The sequence below is a fragment of the Cololabis saira genome, chromosome 4, assembly GCF_033807715.1.
Source record: "Cololabis saira isolate AMF1-May2022 chromosome 4, fColSai1.1, whole genome shotgun sequence".
In the NCBI taxonomy this organism is placed as follows: Eukaryota; Metazoa; Chordata; class Actinopteri; order Beloniformes; family Belonidae; genus Cololabis; species Cololabis saira.
In genome coordinates, this window is record NC_084590.1 from 5,219,328 (window position 1) to 5,239,082 (window position 19,755).

At 42.1% G+C, this 19,755-nt stretch overlaps 1 protein-coding gene across 3 annotated transcripts in view; it reads left to right on the forward strand.

Annotated features, from left to right (window-relative positions):
- Positions 1–19,755, forward strand: part of bcas3 (BCAS3 microtubule associated cell migration factor) — a 515,318-nt gene that overhangs the window by 450,200 nt on the left and 45,363 nt on the right. For all 3 annotated transcript variants that reach the window (XM_061718687.1, XM_061718688.1, XM_061718689.1), the window contains one exon: positions 8,764–8,940. In XM_061718687.1, the coding sequence (XP_061574671.1) occupies positions 8,764–8,940 (177 nt within the window). The remainder of the gene's footprint in view (positions 1–8,763; positions 8,941–19,755) is intronic.

The following is a 19,755-nucleotide window of genomic DNA, read 5'->3' on the forward strand; positions in this document are numbered from 1 at the left end:
ATTTGGATGCCAAACGAGCCGCTGTGTGTGTGTGTGTGTGTGTGTGTGTGTGTGTGTGTGTGTGTGTGTGTGTGCGTGTGCGTGTGCGTGTGCGTGTGTGTGTGTGCGCGTGTGCGTGTGCATGTCCAGCCACCTTGGCGTGTGTGCAGTGTGTGTGTTCATGCAGAATACTGAATGTTAGGGCTGGGTATTGTTAAGAACTTTCGATTCGATTTTGATTCTTTAGGTTTCGATTCGATATTGATTTAAATGCTTTGATATCGATTCAGTAAGATGTAGAAATACACAAATACCTGTTGGCAACTTTCCATTATTTTTATTTTCATGCCTATAACACGTGGCATGTTACTTCACATAGAAATGAACTGAGCAATTAAACTTAGCAGCACCATAATGGCTCACTTGTGCATTTGTACTGTAGTACAAAAGTTAAAATTTAAAAAAACACATGACAGTTCTGTGTCAACATGATCCACAGGTTTGTTGTGTTGCTTTTGTATTTTAGTTCTGCCTGGCGCAACTTAAGCTGCTTCCACATATTGCGGGGTTTGCGCCACGCCCACTGCCGGATAGGGAGCAGAGTCGGCCGAAATGTCGTCACAGCGACATTTCGGGTGAAATTAAAAAATGTCCAATTCGGGCAGGCAGGCGCGGCACAACGCCACGGCAGGCGGCCTCTCGCCCGCCACCGAGCTCGGCTGCAGAGCGGTCCGCTGTTGCGCCGCGGCAGCACATACACATGAATGGGATCGCCGGCGGCGGTCTGCGTTTTGCGCCCTCTCTGTGAAAGGGGCTTCACACACCTCCCTACTTTTGTCTGTTTCTCCTGTTCCTTCTTTATATGGGATTTCAAAATGAGTCCAAACATCTGATCTGAAAGATTTTCCGCTTGCCATCGTCGCCATTTTATTGTTGTTTGGTCGTGTGCAGCCACCGTCCACAAAACGCAAATCATAAGAAAATGTTGCACACAGCGCCCCCGCTGGCCTGGAGGTGAATCCATTCAGAGGCCAAACTTAATCCATATTGAATTAGGGCGGGGAGAATCGCGATGCATCGATTTTTTGATATTTTTACCCACCCCTACTGAATGTAGGTGAGTGTTTAAAGGAGGAGTGAAGAGGATGGAAGAGTGAAAACAAGTCATTTTAGTGTATATTTGTGTATAAGGAGAAACAAGAGATAAGACATTAGAAGTGTGATGCACTTGGGGACAACATTTACGGTTGCATGGAAACACGGCTGTTACATTTCATCAGAGAGAGAAAGAGCGCGGTATTGTTGCAGCAGGTTTTCCCAACAGCTCTCAATAGTGTATCAGTCCTGGGAGACTAGTTAGTGATCAATTTAAACTTCTGAACATGTTCTGAGATGTATAATTACTGGACAGTAGCACCAGCAGAGGTAGTTTGAATCTGAAGCTGTCAGTCGGCCTGCACATACCCACACTGGCCGAGGCTTGGCCTGATAAACCTAAAGCTCTTCCTAACCTTCTGCCAAGCTCTTATCATCCACAAAAGCTACCGCGGTCAGAGCCTTTGATGTTGCTGGCTGACGGGCTATCAGGGAGCAGACGGCTGACTACTGCCTGCAGACTACTGTGCGTGTTTTTGTGTGTGTGCGTGCCCCGAGGCCTGGCCAATCTCCACTGTGCTGCGGGCCAGTGACAGGTGCTAATGCCGGGGCGAGAGGTTGCACGGGCCTCCCAGCTCACCAGAAAGATAACACCGACTGACCTCCAAAAGCACACAATCTCACATACTCACTCTCACACACCGTGGCTTAACTTCCTGATAGCTTCACTTCAGAAGCGGCTTGTTTGTGTGTATTGGACTGATTTTTTTCCTAAGGATTTCCCTCCGGTGCCAGCAGAGCCTCCTTCAAAGACTTGTTTAGAGCCTGTTAGATGTGAGCCTGCTCCTCTGGGTGCATGTTTGTCAAACAACAACCCTCGGATTCGCCTTATAAATGATATGACCTCATTAGGTCTTGCACGCTGGTTCATTTAATACTTGTGCCTTTGGATAAGCAGAAGGGTTAGGGTTATGGTTGAAGGTTGAAGGTTGTAGCTAGGAATGAGTGATATTTTACCGTTCACGATATACCGTCAAAAAAATTCCCCACGGTAAGAATTTGTCATCTCGCTGTAAAAAACGATAAATTCCTGTTGATGACGTTTTTGCGCACAACGTACGTGAAGGAAGGAAGGAAGGAAGGAAGGAAGGAAGGAAGGAAGGAAGGAAGGAAGGAAGGAAGGAAGGAAGGAAGGAAGGAAGGAAGGAAGGAAGGAAGGAAGGAAGGAAGGAAGGAAGGAAGGAAGGAAGGAAGGAAGGAAGGAAGGAAGGAAGGAAGGAAGGAAGGAAGGAAGGAGCCAGAAAGAAAGAAAGAAAGAAAGAAAGAAAGAAAGAAAGAAAGAAAGAAAGAAAGAAAGAAAGAAAGAAAGAAAGAAAGAAAGAAAGAAAGAAAGAAAGAAAGAAAGAAAGAAAGAAAGAAAGATAAATTCCCGTTGATGACGTTTTTGTGTAACAAACATGGTGGATCTGAGAGCGAGATAGATTTATAGTTACAAAGGTGGAGTTGAATTGGTATTTTTTTTTATCGTCATTTTTATCGTTATGGGGATAAATGCCAGAAATTATCGTGATATATTTTTTAGTCCATACCGCCCATCCCTAGTTGTAGCTGACAGGGACAAAGATGGACAGGAGACAGCTCCGTGTTGCTGTGAAATGTTCTGTATTATTCATGAAGTTTGATTATTAAACACAGCATTGTGGGTTTAGTGTGTCCGGTAGCACGGTGGGTCGGCGGTTCCACTCCCGGGCTGTGTGGGGTGGGTGTTTGCTCCTGCGAGCCTGGGTTTTCTCCGGGTGCTCCGGCCTCCTCCCACACTCCAAACACATGCGTGCTAGCTTGATTGACGGTTCTGTATTGCTTGTCCGCGGGAGTGTGTGAGGTTGTCTCTGTACGTGTCCCTGCGATGGGCCGGTGACCTGTCCAGGGTGCACCCTGCCTGCCGTCTGTAGGGAGCTGGGACAGACCCCGGCAGGCCCCCGTCACCCTGCACACCATCAAGCAGGGATAGAATATGCATGGATGAGGTTTCCAGATGAATAAATATTAAATAACAAAAAACAAATGAACTTCGGAATAACTGTAATAAATAGGTCATTTTATCCCTGATGTGTGAGTCAAGCCGTGTGTTTGATTGAATGGATCTGATTTAGAATTTAGAATTTATTAAAGGATAGCCCCTGGAGATGTAACATCTCATTTTCAAGGGGTCCCATAAAACATACATTACAATAAATCACATTACAGTACTGTACATACATGATATAAAACAAACCCCCTCCCACACACAACCCCTACACACGTAAGTATAGTTACAAAGTAGACTACCGTAATTGAATAACCAAAACAATTAGATAAATATAACATAACAGAGAAAAAAATAAATAAATAAAATAATACATAGAAAAAAAAACAAAAAATACATAAATAAATTAAAAACATAGGCAATTTGTTTTAAGATGAGAATATAATGACAACTTAAAACAATGAAAAGAGGTAATAGAACGCAAAAAGAGAAGAAGATTATTCCAATCTGATGCTTTAAAATGAGCTTTAAAATAAAATGATCTTTTACCAACCTCTTTTAAAATTCTAGGAACAAAGAAAAAAAGAAAATGCATATGTCTGAGTGAGTATGAAGAGTTATATGGAATCATGAGTTCTTTTAAATATGGAGGACAGTGAAAATAAACACATTTAAAAAGGAAGTGAAGCCAGTGAACCTGCCGTCTAGACTGATCTCATCTTTAGTAGTCATCCTCAAATTGTGTCCATTCTTTGCAGCTTTCCCAGAAACCACACAAACACATGCTTGTGCTTGGAGATTGTATTTGTCTGTTTTTGTTGTTGTTTTCAGAAAAAGACGTCCTTGTCCTCGTCTTCACCTTAGCTTTGATGTCCTGGTGCCTGCTGTCATTCCGGGCTCTCACCGATACCCACAACACCACTTGATAACCAGCGCCTTGTTTGTGTCTGTGTGTGTTTTGTGTGTGTAAACTACAGGCGCATAGAAAACCAAACCTTTAGGAGCATAAGAGATTTCATCTGTCCAGACTTGTTCAACAAATGTAGTAATCCAAGGAAGTTCTTCCCTTTATTTTTATTTTTTTTTCTCATTTTTACCCCCGATTTTTTACCCATTTTATCACCCAGTGCTCCTACCTAGACAGTCCTGGGCATTTCTCCCTCTACCAACCCCGGGAGTTCCTGCACTGAGCTCAGGTCTCCTCCTTAACCTGAGAAGTGAGCAACATCTTTTCACCAGACAGGGTGAGGCTTCTCCGGCCGGACGTAGCGCGTGGAAGGATCACGTTATTCCGGCCAGATCCTCCCCACCCCATCTGGCTCCCAGGAGGCATGTATAGCCCAGGGACTGTTGCATGTTTTTGTGACGGTAGCTCACATTAGCTACCCAAGGGAACACGGGGAGACATACAAACTCCTGAAGTTTTTCCCTTTAAAGTACACAGTTGATCAAAGTCTGTTTTCACTTCCTTTATTGATCCCTTGAGACAAATCCCCTTTTTTACTGCTGAAATGGGTGAACTCCGACAGGCAGGACTCCTCATGACCGCTGTACTCAAGCTCCAGAGCTTACCAGTTCAAACTATAGTATTGTGGCTAGGGATGGGAATTGAGAACCGGTTCTTGTTGAGAACCGGTTCCCAGTGTTTCAATTCTTGGAATCGTTTGCCTTTTATGCAAACGATTCCCTTATCGATTCCAGTGGGCGCCAATGACGTCACCACGCACGTGCGCATTCGCGCCCAGCAGGAAAACACGGGGACAAAGCGGCATAAACGCTCGAAAGTTTGGATACATTTTACCAAAAAGGATGACAACAGGGCGACAATACTTGCAATGTGGACATTTCAACAAAGGGAGGAAACTGTTAGGGCTCGGCCGGCTGGTGCTTTCTTCCACAACCCTAATCGACCTGTTTCTTCTCCTTTTTTCCAAATGAGAATCGATAAAAGAATCGATAAAGAATCGAATCGTTAAACAGAATCGAAAATAGAATCGGAATTGGAAAAATCTTACCAATTCCCATCCCTAATTGTGGCGGACACAATGACGGACCTGGACCTGGACCTGGACCCCAGCATTGGAGGGAAAGGGCCGTGGTCACGGGGAGATTTATGGTTGCTAGGTTACGCAATCTTCTCTGTCAGTTGTCAGTTGTGATTTCGTTGTCTGGAATAAAGGCTTGTTGTCCAACCTCGGGAGTCGTGCTTCATCCTGCTACATTTACCGCAGCATACCACCCCCCAAGCTTTGTGAACGTTTTCACAGGTCCCTCAAAGCAGCGCTGTGTGCTGCGCTCTCTGACGGTAACTGGGTGGACCGCTTATCGCGGGTCATGCTCGGTTTGCGCTCGGCCCGCAGAGCTCGTGTTTGGTCAGCCGCTTCGTGTGCCAGGAGAATTTTTGCCTGAAAGTTCGGCTCTGCAAACTCACCCAGCAAGCGCTTCCTTCGCGTTGAGTAGTTTTTTGACCCCGGGGCCCATTCACCACTGTTTTCCGCAAACATTCGTCCCATCGGAGCTCAAGTCGGCTCGGTTTGTCTTCGTGCGGCATGATGCTCATCGTTCTCGTCTACAGCCTCCATACGATGGTCCCTTTAGAGTTCTCGAGAGGGGCCCTAAGGCTGAATTCTGGTTCTGCGTTACACCTACGCCGTAGGGTACGCGGCTACGCGGGAGGCTCTCCGTAGCCTACGCCGCATTGTACGCCGTAGCCACATTGGAGGGTTTTTGAGCATGAATCGCCTCTTCTTTTCTCCGGAAAAGAACGCAACCCCCTAGTGCTCTGGGGGGTATTGCACCACGGCAAAATGGAGTGACGGAGAAGTCCGAAGGGTTCACGAAGGCGTCACGGCAACGGCGTAGGCCCTGCGTTGGTTTAACACAGAACCATAAATCAAGCTTTAAGGTCTTTGTGCTAGATAGGCCGCAAAGAGCACGTTGAACTATTAGACCGTTATTGGAACATGAATAAATATATTGTTGTGTTTATAGGTTCTACAAAAACAATGATGATTTCTTTGAAAAATGAATAAACTAGGATGTGACTGATGGGTCACAGACGGCTTGGAGGTGCACACTGCTGCACTTCAGGCGCGCAGGAGTTTATGAATCCGTGGTTACCAGGCATAACTGTCAGGCGCACAGCTGAACCATCTTCTCTCCTTGTGCGGAGCAAAGTTAATTGCATCCCAGGTCTCCCACTGTAATAGATGTACTGATTGTACATTTCACTAAATGCACCACCAGCAAACAGTAACCGTCAAAATGATATTATGAAGATTCGATTTAGTCATTTCCTGTCCACTGTCTATTACATATTTCCTGGGTGCCAACAAGGAGGGTTTTATATTCACAGTAGAGCTGATGATGCTGATTATCATGTTGGTGAGGGGGATTAGAAGCTGACTCTTATTTGAGCTTGTGCATTTGCATTGTTTTTTGCTGTGCCAGGCTGCAGGAACTAAAACAACAGCAAACGTCACATTTATCACTCCGTTGCGGGCATTGACCAAGTAAACCGGACACATTAACAGAATAAACCAGTTGTTTTAGTGTCTGCATGCCTGGCTTGTCATGCATAAACACACATGGAGAAGTCGGTTGCAGACTCTCTGGCTCCAATGTGCAAGATCTTCCTGATAGCCGAAAAAAAATCGAAGACAGAGGAGAACAGATAAGACGCAGTGAAGGCTTGTGCAGATTTGCTTTTGACAGGCGTGACGATTATGTTGCGCTTCCAAGTGTTTTGTGAGTCTTCAGCTGGAAGCGGCTGACGGCCTTGACCACCGTGGACCCATGTGTCCACTCGTTTACTGTGGGACATGCAGGGAGGCAAAAGATTTGATCATCTCTTCACAGCTAAAGCCTCCTAAAATAATCATCCATTTTCACATTTTGAGTTCAAAAGCTGTTTTTACCTTAAATGAATGATGAACAGCTACATTTTATTTTGAAGTAATATAATGTAATTAAACATCTGACATGAATGCCAGAACTACGGAAGAGTATTAGGGCAGGCAAGACAAAAAAACATTTGAGAGTGGAAGATTTTTTTTCATTGTGCACTTCGAGAAAAAAGACGAAATGTCGAGAAAAAAGTCGAAATTTCGCCTTTTTTCTCAACATTTCGACTTTTTTCTCGACATTTAGACTTTTTTCTCAACATTTAGACTTTTTTCTTGAAATTATACTTCAACACTAATCTCGACTTTTCGACTTTTTTCTTGACATTTCGACTTTTTTCTCAACATTTCGACTTTTTTCTCAACATTTCAACTTTTTTCTCAACATTTCGACTTTTTTCTCGAATTTCTACTTCAACATTAATCTCGACTTTTTGACTTTTTTCTCGACATTTCCACTTTTTTCTCGAAGTGCATAATGTAAAAAAAAAATCTTCCTCTAAAATATTATTTTTATTTTTCTCCTGCCTGGCCCTAATACTCTTCCGTACAGAACTGACATAACAGGCAGCCTGTTTTTATTAAAGGAGATGAAGAAGAACTCAACTGGAGCAATTTAATAAAAATATCATCAGGTTGAATCACTTAATTATTTATTTATTTTGAATTGAAAGATACATTATAATGGTCTATATTCCTCTGTAAATACAATAAAAACTAAAATACAGTTTTAAGGTTTGACCAAATGGCATAATCAGCTTACAATAATGTTATCACTCCAAATGTACTTAAGTAATTAAGGAAAAATACATTTAGCCGAAATTCAGGGGCAGCTTATGAAAAATGAAGTGCACCCCATGATTTAATAGAAACAGAAGCACTTTAGCCACGATAGCCTCATGTCATCATTTTCCTTGCAACTTTATCAGTCTGTCACATAACTGTGGAGGAATTGAGGAAGACAGTCAGGGAAAGGTTGAAGACGGCGGAATTGAAAACAGAAAGATACACGGATAGAAAAAGTAAAGTCAGAGAAAAGATTTGAGGGAATAGTAAATCAAGATGATACCTGTGCTATATTTGATTTGTTTGCCTGATGAATCATCAATATTTGAACCTTTAGGTTAAGACAGACCATAATTATTCCTAGCGCAGGGAAACAAGATCACTTCTTTTTTCCTTATCTTTTAAAATCAAATGCCAGGTCCCCTTGCAGCTTTAAAGTAGCCAAGCGTCTTAGATGGTCTTTTGTGATGGTTATTCTTATTATTCTTTTTCTTATTATTAATACCAAGAACATAGGAAAGCCATTTTTAAGTTGGATCAATAGGCTATGGTTCTATAGTTAGGCTATAGCTGGTGCAAAAGTAATGTCTTGCTTATGCTATAAAATCCTGGACGGACATCTATGTACTACATGTGTAGTAGCACATTAACATATCAGCACCTGTGTTTGCTGTTCATTTAACCTTAAAACAATCATGAATCAGGAGCTGACTTTTATGTATTTAATTTTTGAAAGAAAACAAATGCGGGTCGCGTAGCGTGTCGGGTTTTCAAAGATAAGCAGTTTTTATTAGTTTTCTTTTTTCAACACATTGACTTAACTTCAACTTAAAAAGGTCAGGATCAGCTTCCTCCCTTCTCATGATAATCAGACATCTCTGAGGTTACATAACACAACTGTTCATGTTCACGCCTTCCATCAGTTTGGTAGTCAAGCTAACTCCAGACCGAACATGGTTGTGCTTGTGTTTCCAGGGCCGTTTGATGCGCGCGGCGTGACCCTGCTGGAGGTGTGTGGGAGCTGGCCAGAAAGCTTCGGCGTGCCGCGACACAACGTGGGCTCGGCCGACGCCAGCGACGAGGGCCTGCGGGAGAGACTGGCCGACGCCATGTCCGAGTCGCCCTCGCGGGACATCGTGGGCTCTGCTACCGGTGAGTGGAGGAGGAACAACTCACATCACAACCTGCAGTAGACACACACGCACACGTCCAAATATTACATACGTTCTTGTTTGTTTGTTTTTCATGTCTAAGAATCACTGACTGCGTTTCCATGGATCAATAACCCTTTTAAAACCGGAATATTGGCAATAACCCGAATTTGCACGGCCATGTAAACACCAATAACCCCTTTGAATAACCCGAATTTTTAAAATATGAGCCCTGGGTTACTCCTTTTCTAACCTGAATATTAGGTCATGTAAACGCCAAACGGAATATCCCCATCAAACGGAACAGGAATTTGTTTTCTGCACATGCTCTGTTCACAAGGAATCCTGGTCTTTTGAGTCCAGGAAGTTCTTATAAACACGGAGAAACCAAGACCAGGAGGAGACTAATCACTTCATAAATGTAATGAAGGATATGAACAATTCTGCATTTGTAGACGGTAGAAAGTACCGGGATAGAAGATTTACAAGAAGGTGAGAGAAAAGTTGCGCGAAGCAGCATTTGTTTTGAATTTGGATACAGGAAGAAGAAGCAGAAATGACGGGAATCACGTTCTCCGTGCGTCGTTGGTTTGATCCAGATATCCTGAATGATTAATTACCATGTAAACGGAATATTCTGAATGTTTCAGTAACCGGAATATTAGCAATAACCCGTATTTTGACTGCATGTAAACGTAGTCACTAATGCATCAAATATAAGTCTTAGAAAAAGTCTTGAAAACATGACTTTGTAAACATTTGTGCAGCTAAAAGGTAAGGAAAATTTTAAGCCAAAATGAAAGGAAAACTAAAAGGAAACCTACAGGAAAACTATAAGGATAGCTTAAAGGAAAACTTAAAGGGAAACTTAAAGGAGAACTTAGCAATGCGTGTTCTGGGGCTTTCAGATTTCGTTTTTTTTTTTTTGTCAGTCTTCTTCATAAACCTTGTTTCTAATGCTCCGAGTGCAGCCGAATATCTTTCTTGGAAGCTTGTCTTCCTCACTGTCATTACCCAGCATACATTGCTTCGAGGTCAAGCTCAAGTGAGGGATTAGCTACAAACTAGTGGGATGTTTTGCTTGTCTTTTTGTGTGTGAGCTTTTGGCATCTCTGCGTACGCCTTGCTCCATGTGTGAGGCTTCCTGGCTGCACGCGCACACACGTGTGTGTGAGTGTGTGTGTTTCTGTGTGTGTGTTTCTGTGTTTCTGTGCGTATGCATGCAGCAGACATGCCGTTGGCCCTGACAGTCCAAATGGTTAACTCATTTAGGAAGCGGCAGTGAACCCCTGCTACCCCTTCTTAAGTGAACAAGAGCTTCTTTGATTTAAGTGTATGTGCACGCGATTGGGGGGTGGGGATGGGGGGGGGGAGCAGCCACAGGGACGGGGCGTGGCCGTCCGGGGGTTGGGCTGGGGAACAAGACCCTGATGGATTTAGCATCAACTATCAGCCCCCCCTCCACCAATCATCCCTAGTCATACTCCCCCCCCACCCCCCCATGCATATCCTTCTCTCTCTCTCCACATGTTGGGACTTAACCTCATTTGTAGTCGCTCTCTCTTGCCTTTTTCTTTCTTCTCATCACTCTCTTTTCTGACCTCCTCCGTCTCCCTCTCTGTTTTCCTTCATTAGATTAGATGTTGGAGACTCCTGGTCACCACTAGTCAGTAGCCCGACCCCCAACCGCTCCACTATCGCATCTCCTCCAACCCCTCCACCACTTTAATGCAACGCAAAATTCATTACTGATCACATTACATCAAAATGTACCCATGACACACACACACACACACACACACACACACACACACACACACACACACACACACACACACACACACACACACACACACACACACACACGGCAGTGTTTCCTCTGCCTGGAGCCATGAGGAAGACGTGATCCTTAGGGAATGTGATGGACTTGTTGGTTCCTCCATCCATTCATACGGGGGCTTGGAGCTCCTGGGCTAATCTAATAGCCGGCACATGGAACTGGAACATATAGGAAATGTTCCTGCGTCTGCTATCAGAAGTGGCGAGCCGTGCGTGGTCAGGGCTGTGGTTTCATGAAAAAAAAGGAAGCTGCTTCTTTTACTGTCATTAATCTTGGTTACAGATGATGGAGGAATATAGTTTGGCCACTAACCCGTTAATTGAAGAGGTTTGTCCCTTTTAATGCTGAATCTGCAGGAATAACGTCAGGACTGGTTTAGAAATACACACCTGACCTGACCTGCCGCCTTGAATCCTCCACACAACGTTTACCGTTGATCACTTCCTGTTTCTTTGTGCTCTTGTTGTGCTCTGTTTAACCCTTGTGCTGGAAGGAAGGAAGGAAGGAAGGAAGGAAGGAAGGAAGGAAGGAAGGAAGGAAGGAAGGAAGGAAGGAAGGAAGGAAGGAAGGAAGGAAGGAAGGAAGGAAGGAAGGAAGGAAGGAAGGAAGGAAGGAAGGAAGGAAGGAAGGAAGGAAGGAAGGGAGGAAGGAAGGAAGGAAGGAAGATGGAAGGGAGAAAAGAGGAAGGGAAGAAGGAAGGAGGGAAGGAAGGAAGGAGAGAGCAGGAGGAAAGAAGGAAGGAAGGGAAAAAAGAAGGAAGGAAGGAAGGAAGGAAGGAAGGAAGGAAGGAAGGAAGGAAGGAAGGAAGGAAGGAAGGAAGGAAGGAAGGAAGGAAGGAAGGAAGGAAGGAAGGAAGGAAGGAAGGAAGGAAGGAAGGAAGATGGAAGGGAGAAAAGAGGAAGGGAAGAAGGAAGGAGGGAAGGAAGGAAGGAGAGAGCAGGAGGAAAGAAGGAAGGAAGGGAAAAAAGAAGGAAGGAAGGAAGGAAGGAAGGAAGGAAGGAAGGAAGGAAGGAAGGAAGGAAGGAAGGAAGGAAGGAAGGAAGGAAGGAAGGAAGGAAGGAAGGAAGGAAGGAAGGAAGGAAGGAAGGAAGGAAGGAAGGAAGGAAGGAAGGAAGGGAGGGAGGGAGGGAGGAATGGAGGGAGGGAGGGAGGGAGGGAGGGAGGGAGGAAGGAAGGAAGGGAGGGAGGAAGATGGAAGGGAGAAAAGAGGAAGGGAAGAAGGAAGGAACGAAGGAGAGAGCAGGAGGAAAGAAGGAAGGAAGGGAAAAAAGAAGGAAGGAAGGAAGGAAGGAAGGAAGGAAGGAAGGAAGGAAGGAAGGAAGGAAGGAAGGAAGGAAGGAAGGAAGGAAGGAAGGAAGGAAGGAAGGAAGGAAGGAAGGAAAGAAGGAAGGAAGTAGGAAAGGGAGTAAGGAAAGGAGAAAAGATGGAAGGGAGGAAAGAAGGAAGGAATGGATAAAATAAGGAGTAAAGAGTAAAAGTAAAAAGTCGTCTGAAAAATAATTACTCCAGTGAAGTATAGATAAGCAAAATTTCTACTTAAGTAAGGTAACAAAGTATTTGTACTTCGTTACTTGACACCTCTGATCGCTACCTGTGTGTGCGAGCCAGACACATCGCTCTTCAGACCCCAGACCTCAGCATTTACACTGATCAATGACAAAATGTTGACATGAAGCACGAAGCATATACTTTTCTTCTTTCTTCTTCTTCTTCTTTATACTTATGATTTTTGAAAACCGTGCAAAGTTATGGATAAACCTTGAATACAGGCATTGTGACGTAGAATTGCACTGCAAAAACTCAAAATCTTACCAGGAATATTTGTCTTATTTCTAGTTAAAATTTCTAATTTTTAGTGAAAAAATCTCATTACACTTCAAATAAGAGTCATTACCTGAAAAATAACTTGTTATTTGACAATTTTCACCTGTTTCAAATAAATTTTCACTTGAAATAAGTAGAAAAATCTGCCAGTGGGACAAGATTTATCTTCTCATTACAAGCAAAAAAATCTTGATCCATTGGCAGATTTTTCTACTTATTTTAAGTGAAAATCTACTTGAAACAGGTGAAAATTGTTGTTTTCTCCAGTGATGACTCTTGTTTTAAGTGTAATGAGATTTTTTTTACTAAAATGAAACATTTTAACTAGAAATAAGACAAATATTCTTGTTAAGATTTTGAGTTTTTGCAGTGTGCCAAATTGGTTTGATTCACTGCACGAATCGGCACAGATTACTTTACTTTGTACATTTTGACCGTATAGAAACGTAGTTCTTGCCATTGTAAGAATGAGATGTACCGGCTGTACTCTACTGCCCTTACTTTTTAAACAACTTGTGCTTTTTATTATTTTACCTCCTTTCTTATCATTTTATTTGTTATTTACTGTTTAATTGTGTCTTGCCGCTTTTAATGTTGACGTAAAGCACTTTGAATGACCTTGTGTTGAATTGTGCTACACAAATAAACTTGCCTTGCCTTCATCAGGTGGTTTGTGGGATTTCTACTCAGGTTTTACAGATAATGTAAAAAGAAAAAAGATATACCCTACTCTGAAAATTGGCTGTTCTGTTGGAGTAAGGCAAAAGTGTAGATGTCACCCCAAACATATGACGCACACGTGTGTGTTGGTGTGAGACTGTTCCAGTAGACGGGCAGAGGCAGATGGTATCTGGCTCAGCGGCTGGACGCACACACTCCTCCAGCCTTCCTGCACACACACACTCCCTCTTACCTCGTCTGCAAACACATTCCCATCTTCCATTTCTCTGTCACATGTGCTGAGTGGATTTTCTACAAACTATTCAATCTCATTGCTATTTATTAGTCTTGTTTGCCGCTTTGAGAAATGACAATTAACCAAAACAAATTTGACAGTTTTCCTCTCTATGTGTCCTCCTTGTACACACTCGGGGGGAACTCGGAGCTGGAATGCTCGCCGATGGAACAAATCACTGTCTTCCTGACATTCTCATCCAACACACACATGCACACACACACACACACATGCACACACACACACACACACATATATGCAGGCAGCCTTTTGCAGATTCACAGGGAAAACAAAGCCTCCAGTCAGAAGTAATGGGGCTCTCACGCTAAGGCCGAGACCCAGCGTCGCCAGCTCGGAGGGCAGGTGACACTCACATACAGAGATGGACAGATGAACAGAGAGCGGAGAAGTGGAGGGGTGAGAGAGGGAGGAGGGGGAGTCTCGGACGACTAAAACAGTGGGGCTGATTAGATTTAGCCCCAATGATATAATGGCACTAACTAGATTTGGCTTATTGGTGCCTGCCCAACATAAATTCCATTGAAGCCATATGGAGAGTGGACGACTGCTCGGGCCCTGGTGTGTCACCGCTGAAACGGGAACAATGGCACCGTTTGGTCAGTTTCCCTGCACCGTGTCAGGTCACACATACGCTGGTAAGAACAAGTATATGAACGCCGTTAGTTTTGTGCATTGATTTCTCATAAACTGTAATCTTAGGGAGCTTTCACACCTGTCCCGTTTGGAGCAGTTGTTCCGAAAACCCCCTAAAGATCGGTTGGTTTGGTACATGTGAACACAGCAATCACGCTGGGATGCGAGACAAAACAAGCGAGCTGAGATCTCCTAGGAAAGGTTAGGGTTCGGTTCTCGGCTCACTTCCATTCCAGACCTGGAGCGGTTCGTTTGCAGTGAGAACAGAATCCACACAGAAACAAACAGAAACAAACTAACCACACTCGCTTACGATGCTCCATAGTTGTTGTTTTACCCGGGGTACGGAAGAGGAAACTCCTTCCACGTTCATTTCTGACCAATGAGAGAACAGTTGGTTCATGGCATTTGTTAACAGCTTTGAACCGCTACAGACGGTTGCCATGTGAACACAAACGCTACAAACCAAAAACCAAACAACTTTATCGATTTAGCCCCTGAATCGGAACAAAACAAACGGGCCACAGGTCTGAAAGCACCCTTAATCTAGGGTAAATCAGGGAGGCCAACTGAGCCCTTTAAACAACGAGCGTAAGCTTGTGTTTAACTGGTGTGTTTTCAACACACCCATTAGACTTTTAGTGTTGGTGTAAAAATGACAAAAACAAACTCAAATCAGCTAAATATCCCTAGTTTGTGCTGGTGCTTGTGCTTTAGATTGATGATAGACACTCAAACATTTAAGTTTGAAGATCTGTGAAGACGTATCATCCAGAGAAGCTGATCTTCATAGGGTTGAAAGGAATACAGTCATCTCCAAGGACGCTATCCGTCCACAGTTAGACAGATGATCCACAACTCAGACAGGCTAGGATTGTGTCTGCTATGGTGGCCGTCGAAGGCCAAACGCACTGCAATTCACTGTTACTCAGTGAATTGTACTCAGTTAAGGAAAACGGCTTCAAGTACAGAAACGATTCAAATTCACAAACTCAAAACGAGGCAAAAAAAGAGGAACGTGGTGCAAATGAAAAAACGTGCTGCAAAAAACAAAGACAAATGCAGCATCATCAAACGCTGCAAATAGAGAAACGATGCAAAGCACAAAACGATATAAAACAAGAAACCATCTTCAAAAGAAAAACGCTTCATAACCGGTCACTACAACCGGAAGTGCTCCAAACCTGCAGGGGGCAGTGCAACCACAGTGTTTACAACCATTACAAAACGTTTCTTTTTTTATATTTTACACCAGACAATACATTGTACAGTGTTGTACAGTGATATAAACATTGTATATAAATATAGTCAAATAAAACTCACATTACCGTTCCCGCTGTATGTTTAAACCATGGATGAAAACACTGTGGTTCAGTCAGCAGCGCCCCCTGCAGGTTTGGAGCACTTCCTGTTGCAGTGACCGGTTATGAAGCGTTTTTCTTTTGAAGATGGTTTCTTGTTTTATATCGTTTTGTGCTTTGCATCGTTTCTCTATTTGCAGCGTTTGATGATGCTGCATTTGTCTTTGTTTTTTGCAGCACGTTTTTTCATTTGCACCACGTTCCTCTTTTTTTGCCTTGTTTTGAGTTTGTGAATTTGAATCGTTTCTGTACTTGAAGCAGTTTTCCTTAACTGAGACGCATTAGGCCGTTGCGGTGCGTTTGGCCCTTGCCGCCCACCGTAGTCTGCTCTTGCTAGGATTGCTTGAAAACATCCCCAAACCTGTGAACCATCTCTGTAGGTGAGTGTAACGTACCGGTCCTGGAGCAGGCCGGGTGTCCGTGGCAGAAACACCGCAGAGGAAGACGCCGCTCTCCAAAGCAAATACCTGATGTTTGCTTTGGGGTACCATGGCAATCTCCAGTGCTATTGAGAAAATGTTGATAAAACAAAAGTTGAATTGTTTGGGAGGAACACTCAGCACTATCTACACAAAAAAGGCACAGCTTACAAATTTCAAAACATCATTCCGTCCACCAGTAAAATCTGGTGGAGGGAGCAGCATGCTTTGGGATTGCTTCACCGCCTCAGGGGAAAATGAATCTGTAAGTTTATCAGAATCATCTACAGGAATATGTCGGAGTAGCTGTCTGGGTAGAAGCAGCGGGACGATAAGATTCCCCCGCAGAGCGGCTTCAGGAGAAGAAAAGCCACCGGCCCAGACATCGGGCCGTAGCCTCGTAGAGATGCTGCAGGACGAGCTCAAGAGAGCTGCTTACACAAGATCCCTGCAAACATGTCTGAGCTCAAGCAGTTGTCTCAAGACAAATAGTCCAAAATTCCTACTGGACATCTTGCATGTCCAATCCAGATCTACCGACAGTGTTTGCTTTAAGTTCTGCTCCCAGACGAGGGTCAACCACCTATTAACTCCAAGAGTCCCCTTGCTCTGTTTCCTCCGGCGCTCTCAACGTTTAGTCGGCTACAGACACAAGAATCTGGAGTGGTTGTTTGTGTCGTCAGCTAAAATACTTTGTGTTTAACACATGACCAGAGATGAGTAGCCAAAAATTGTACTCAAGTAAAAGTACTGTTACTTCAGAATAATATGACTCAAGTAGAAGTAAAAAGTAGTCATCCAAATAATTACTTGAGTAAAAACTACTCAAGTACTGAGTAACTGTTGAGTAACGTCTGATTTATTTTTTTAACACAACCATTCAAACAGACAAAAGTACAAAATAATCATCTTCAGGCAAATTCAATCAATAAAATAATAAAATAAATTAAAATTAATAAAAAATTGCTTAAATTAAAATAATCTTAAAGTAAATTCAAGTACTTTAATAAATAATAAAATAAATAAAATAATAACAGAATAAAAAAATAAATTAAGCACAAGTAGCACAAAATTTCAAGCCTTTGTACTTTTCTTTTTTAACCAGGCAGAACTAGAACAAACATGAACTCATAGAAACTCTGTGTGTGTTTGATTCTGTGTAAATGTGACAAAACATGCAAAAACTAACATTTTTCCCAAAGAATCACCCAGTGATGTCATGAGATTGACGCGTACGTGGATAAAAGGGATAAAAGAAAAGTAACAGCTCAACGTAGCCTAATGTAGCGGAGGAAGAGGAACAGTTTCTTCTTCACAAATCTACTCAAGTAAAAGTAAAAAGTATAGTGATTCAAAACTACTCCTAAAAGTACATTTCCCAAAACGTACTCAAGTAAATGTAACGGAGTAAATGTAACTCGTTACTACCCAGCTCTACACATGACTGACTTAGATGAAGATCAGATCACATTCTGTTCAAATCTAATGCAAAATACCAATCAATTTAGAGGTGTTCACATACTTTACTTAATGTTAAACTGGGGGAATGTTTCCAGCTGTATGTGCTCAAATATGTTCAAGCATTTGGGAATATGATATGATTATTGGTTGATTGAGCAGAGCTTGCTCAGGAGGAGACAGCAGGAGCTGTGTACCAGCAGCAGGAATGTTCCCATCATACACTGCATCACTTTCTTTGAATTAACCATTAACAAAGGACCAAACAGGATGAGGGGATGAACTTTTACGCACTGTATTCATCACTATTGACACTCACTGCATTCAAGATCATTTCATCATCTGAAAAATCATATAAACAGATGGATGAAGTTCCCTGCTTGATTACATATTTCTTTGATTACATATAGCTCTCTTTAGAGCAGTGCTGACTGACTGGTGTTTCAAATGTAGTGATTTTTGTCAGAAATGATACTGCCAGTGTGCTATTTTTTGTTAGAAATTCTCATCATTCATCATTTGCACCACAGAAAGTTCCTTGAACGTTGGGATGCGGGGCATGCATGTTCATGTTCATTCAAACAAAAACAAAAGCCATATGGACAGAAAGTGTGTGTTTTTGGCAGGTAGGCAGCATGTCATACACATGATGGAGTAGATGATGAGACATCGGAACACTCGTGTGCATAAACTGTTTTGGCAAATCAGTGTGGCTGCACACGTGCGTTATTAGCCGGGTTATCAAACCACAAAAGTGTAAATATACCTAAGTAATTTTTATTGGACCTAATGCAAGAATAGTCTAATGTGATTGAATATATTTCCTTTTTCGATTATGTTACACTTTTTACGGACTAATGATGGCATTTTTACGACATTCAGGCTTTTCTTCCATTAGTGATCCATCAAAACAACGGAGAATAAAATAGCTCTTGAATGCAGTGTTACGGCTTTAGTGACGTAGAACAACATAAATACATAAATACAGCCCAGACTAAAATATCAGTTCAATATTAGCTGTTTTAGCTTTTTTCTTCTTTTTTTTCTCATGTTTCTTTATTGGGTAGTCGATGTAATGCATATTACACAATAAACATTTTTAAAAGGATTCGAAAAATTACCCCGTTTTATATTTTACCACACACAAAAAAAAAAGTAAATAAATAAAGACACAAAACTTAACATAACAAACCCCCCAAAACACACACACTATAAAATACATAATTATAAACAAGTCCCAAAGTAAGTACCAATTACCAATCAAACTCTGACTGAAGACAATAATAGGAAAAATAAAGTAATACAATAAAATACAGGACACACAAAACAACAAAAATAATAATAAAATCAAATGAAATTAAATACATAGAAAATAATAAAAAATCAAATAAACAGACATAAGAGGAACCCTAAATAAAAATAAAATAGATATGGTTAGCAATATCATACTTCCCTATAATGAAATTAAATCAAATGAAATTAATCTTCCAAGGATGCCAAATAATTAACAAGAGAAAGAATAGGTTCCCAAATATGAGAAAACTTATCAGAGCAACCCCTAATACCGTATTTAATTTTCTCTAAATATAAAAATGACATCAGGTCTTTCAACCAAGAATTGGGAGATGGAGGTTTTTGGTCCTTCCATTGAAGTAAAATACGTCTACGAGCGGAAAAGAGAGGAAAAAGCAATTATATGAATCTCCTTCTTAGTAAAACTATTAAAATCTTCAGGTACACCAAAAAAAGAGATTAAAGGGCTAGAAACCACCGGTTTATTAAGAGCTTTTGAGAGAGTATTATAGAAAGATGACCAGAATGATCACAGCTTTGGGCAGGAAAAGAACATATGTGTTTGGTTAGCAGGTGATAAAGAACATCTGTCACATTTATCACCTGTATCAAACAGTCTATGAAGCTTGACTTTGGACATGTGAGTTCTGTGTACGACCTTAAACTGAATCAGTGTCAGCTTGGCGCAAGATGAGGTATAATTAATTCTGTCTAGGGCTCTCTGCCACCATTCAGATGAAAAAATAGTACCCAGTTCTTTTTCCCAAATATTTTTAACTGTTAGAGGAGATGATGATGATGATGATGATGATGATGATGATGATGATGATGATGATGATGATGATGATGATGATGATGATGATGAGATTAATTTGATCACATTTGAAATGTTTCTGCAAGCTACAGGTAAAGATAAAATTGCATCGATAAGCGACTCGGGCAGTTGATCAGGAAAGTTAAAAAAGTTATTTTGAGCAAAGTTTTGAATTTGAAAATATCTAAATAAATGAGA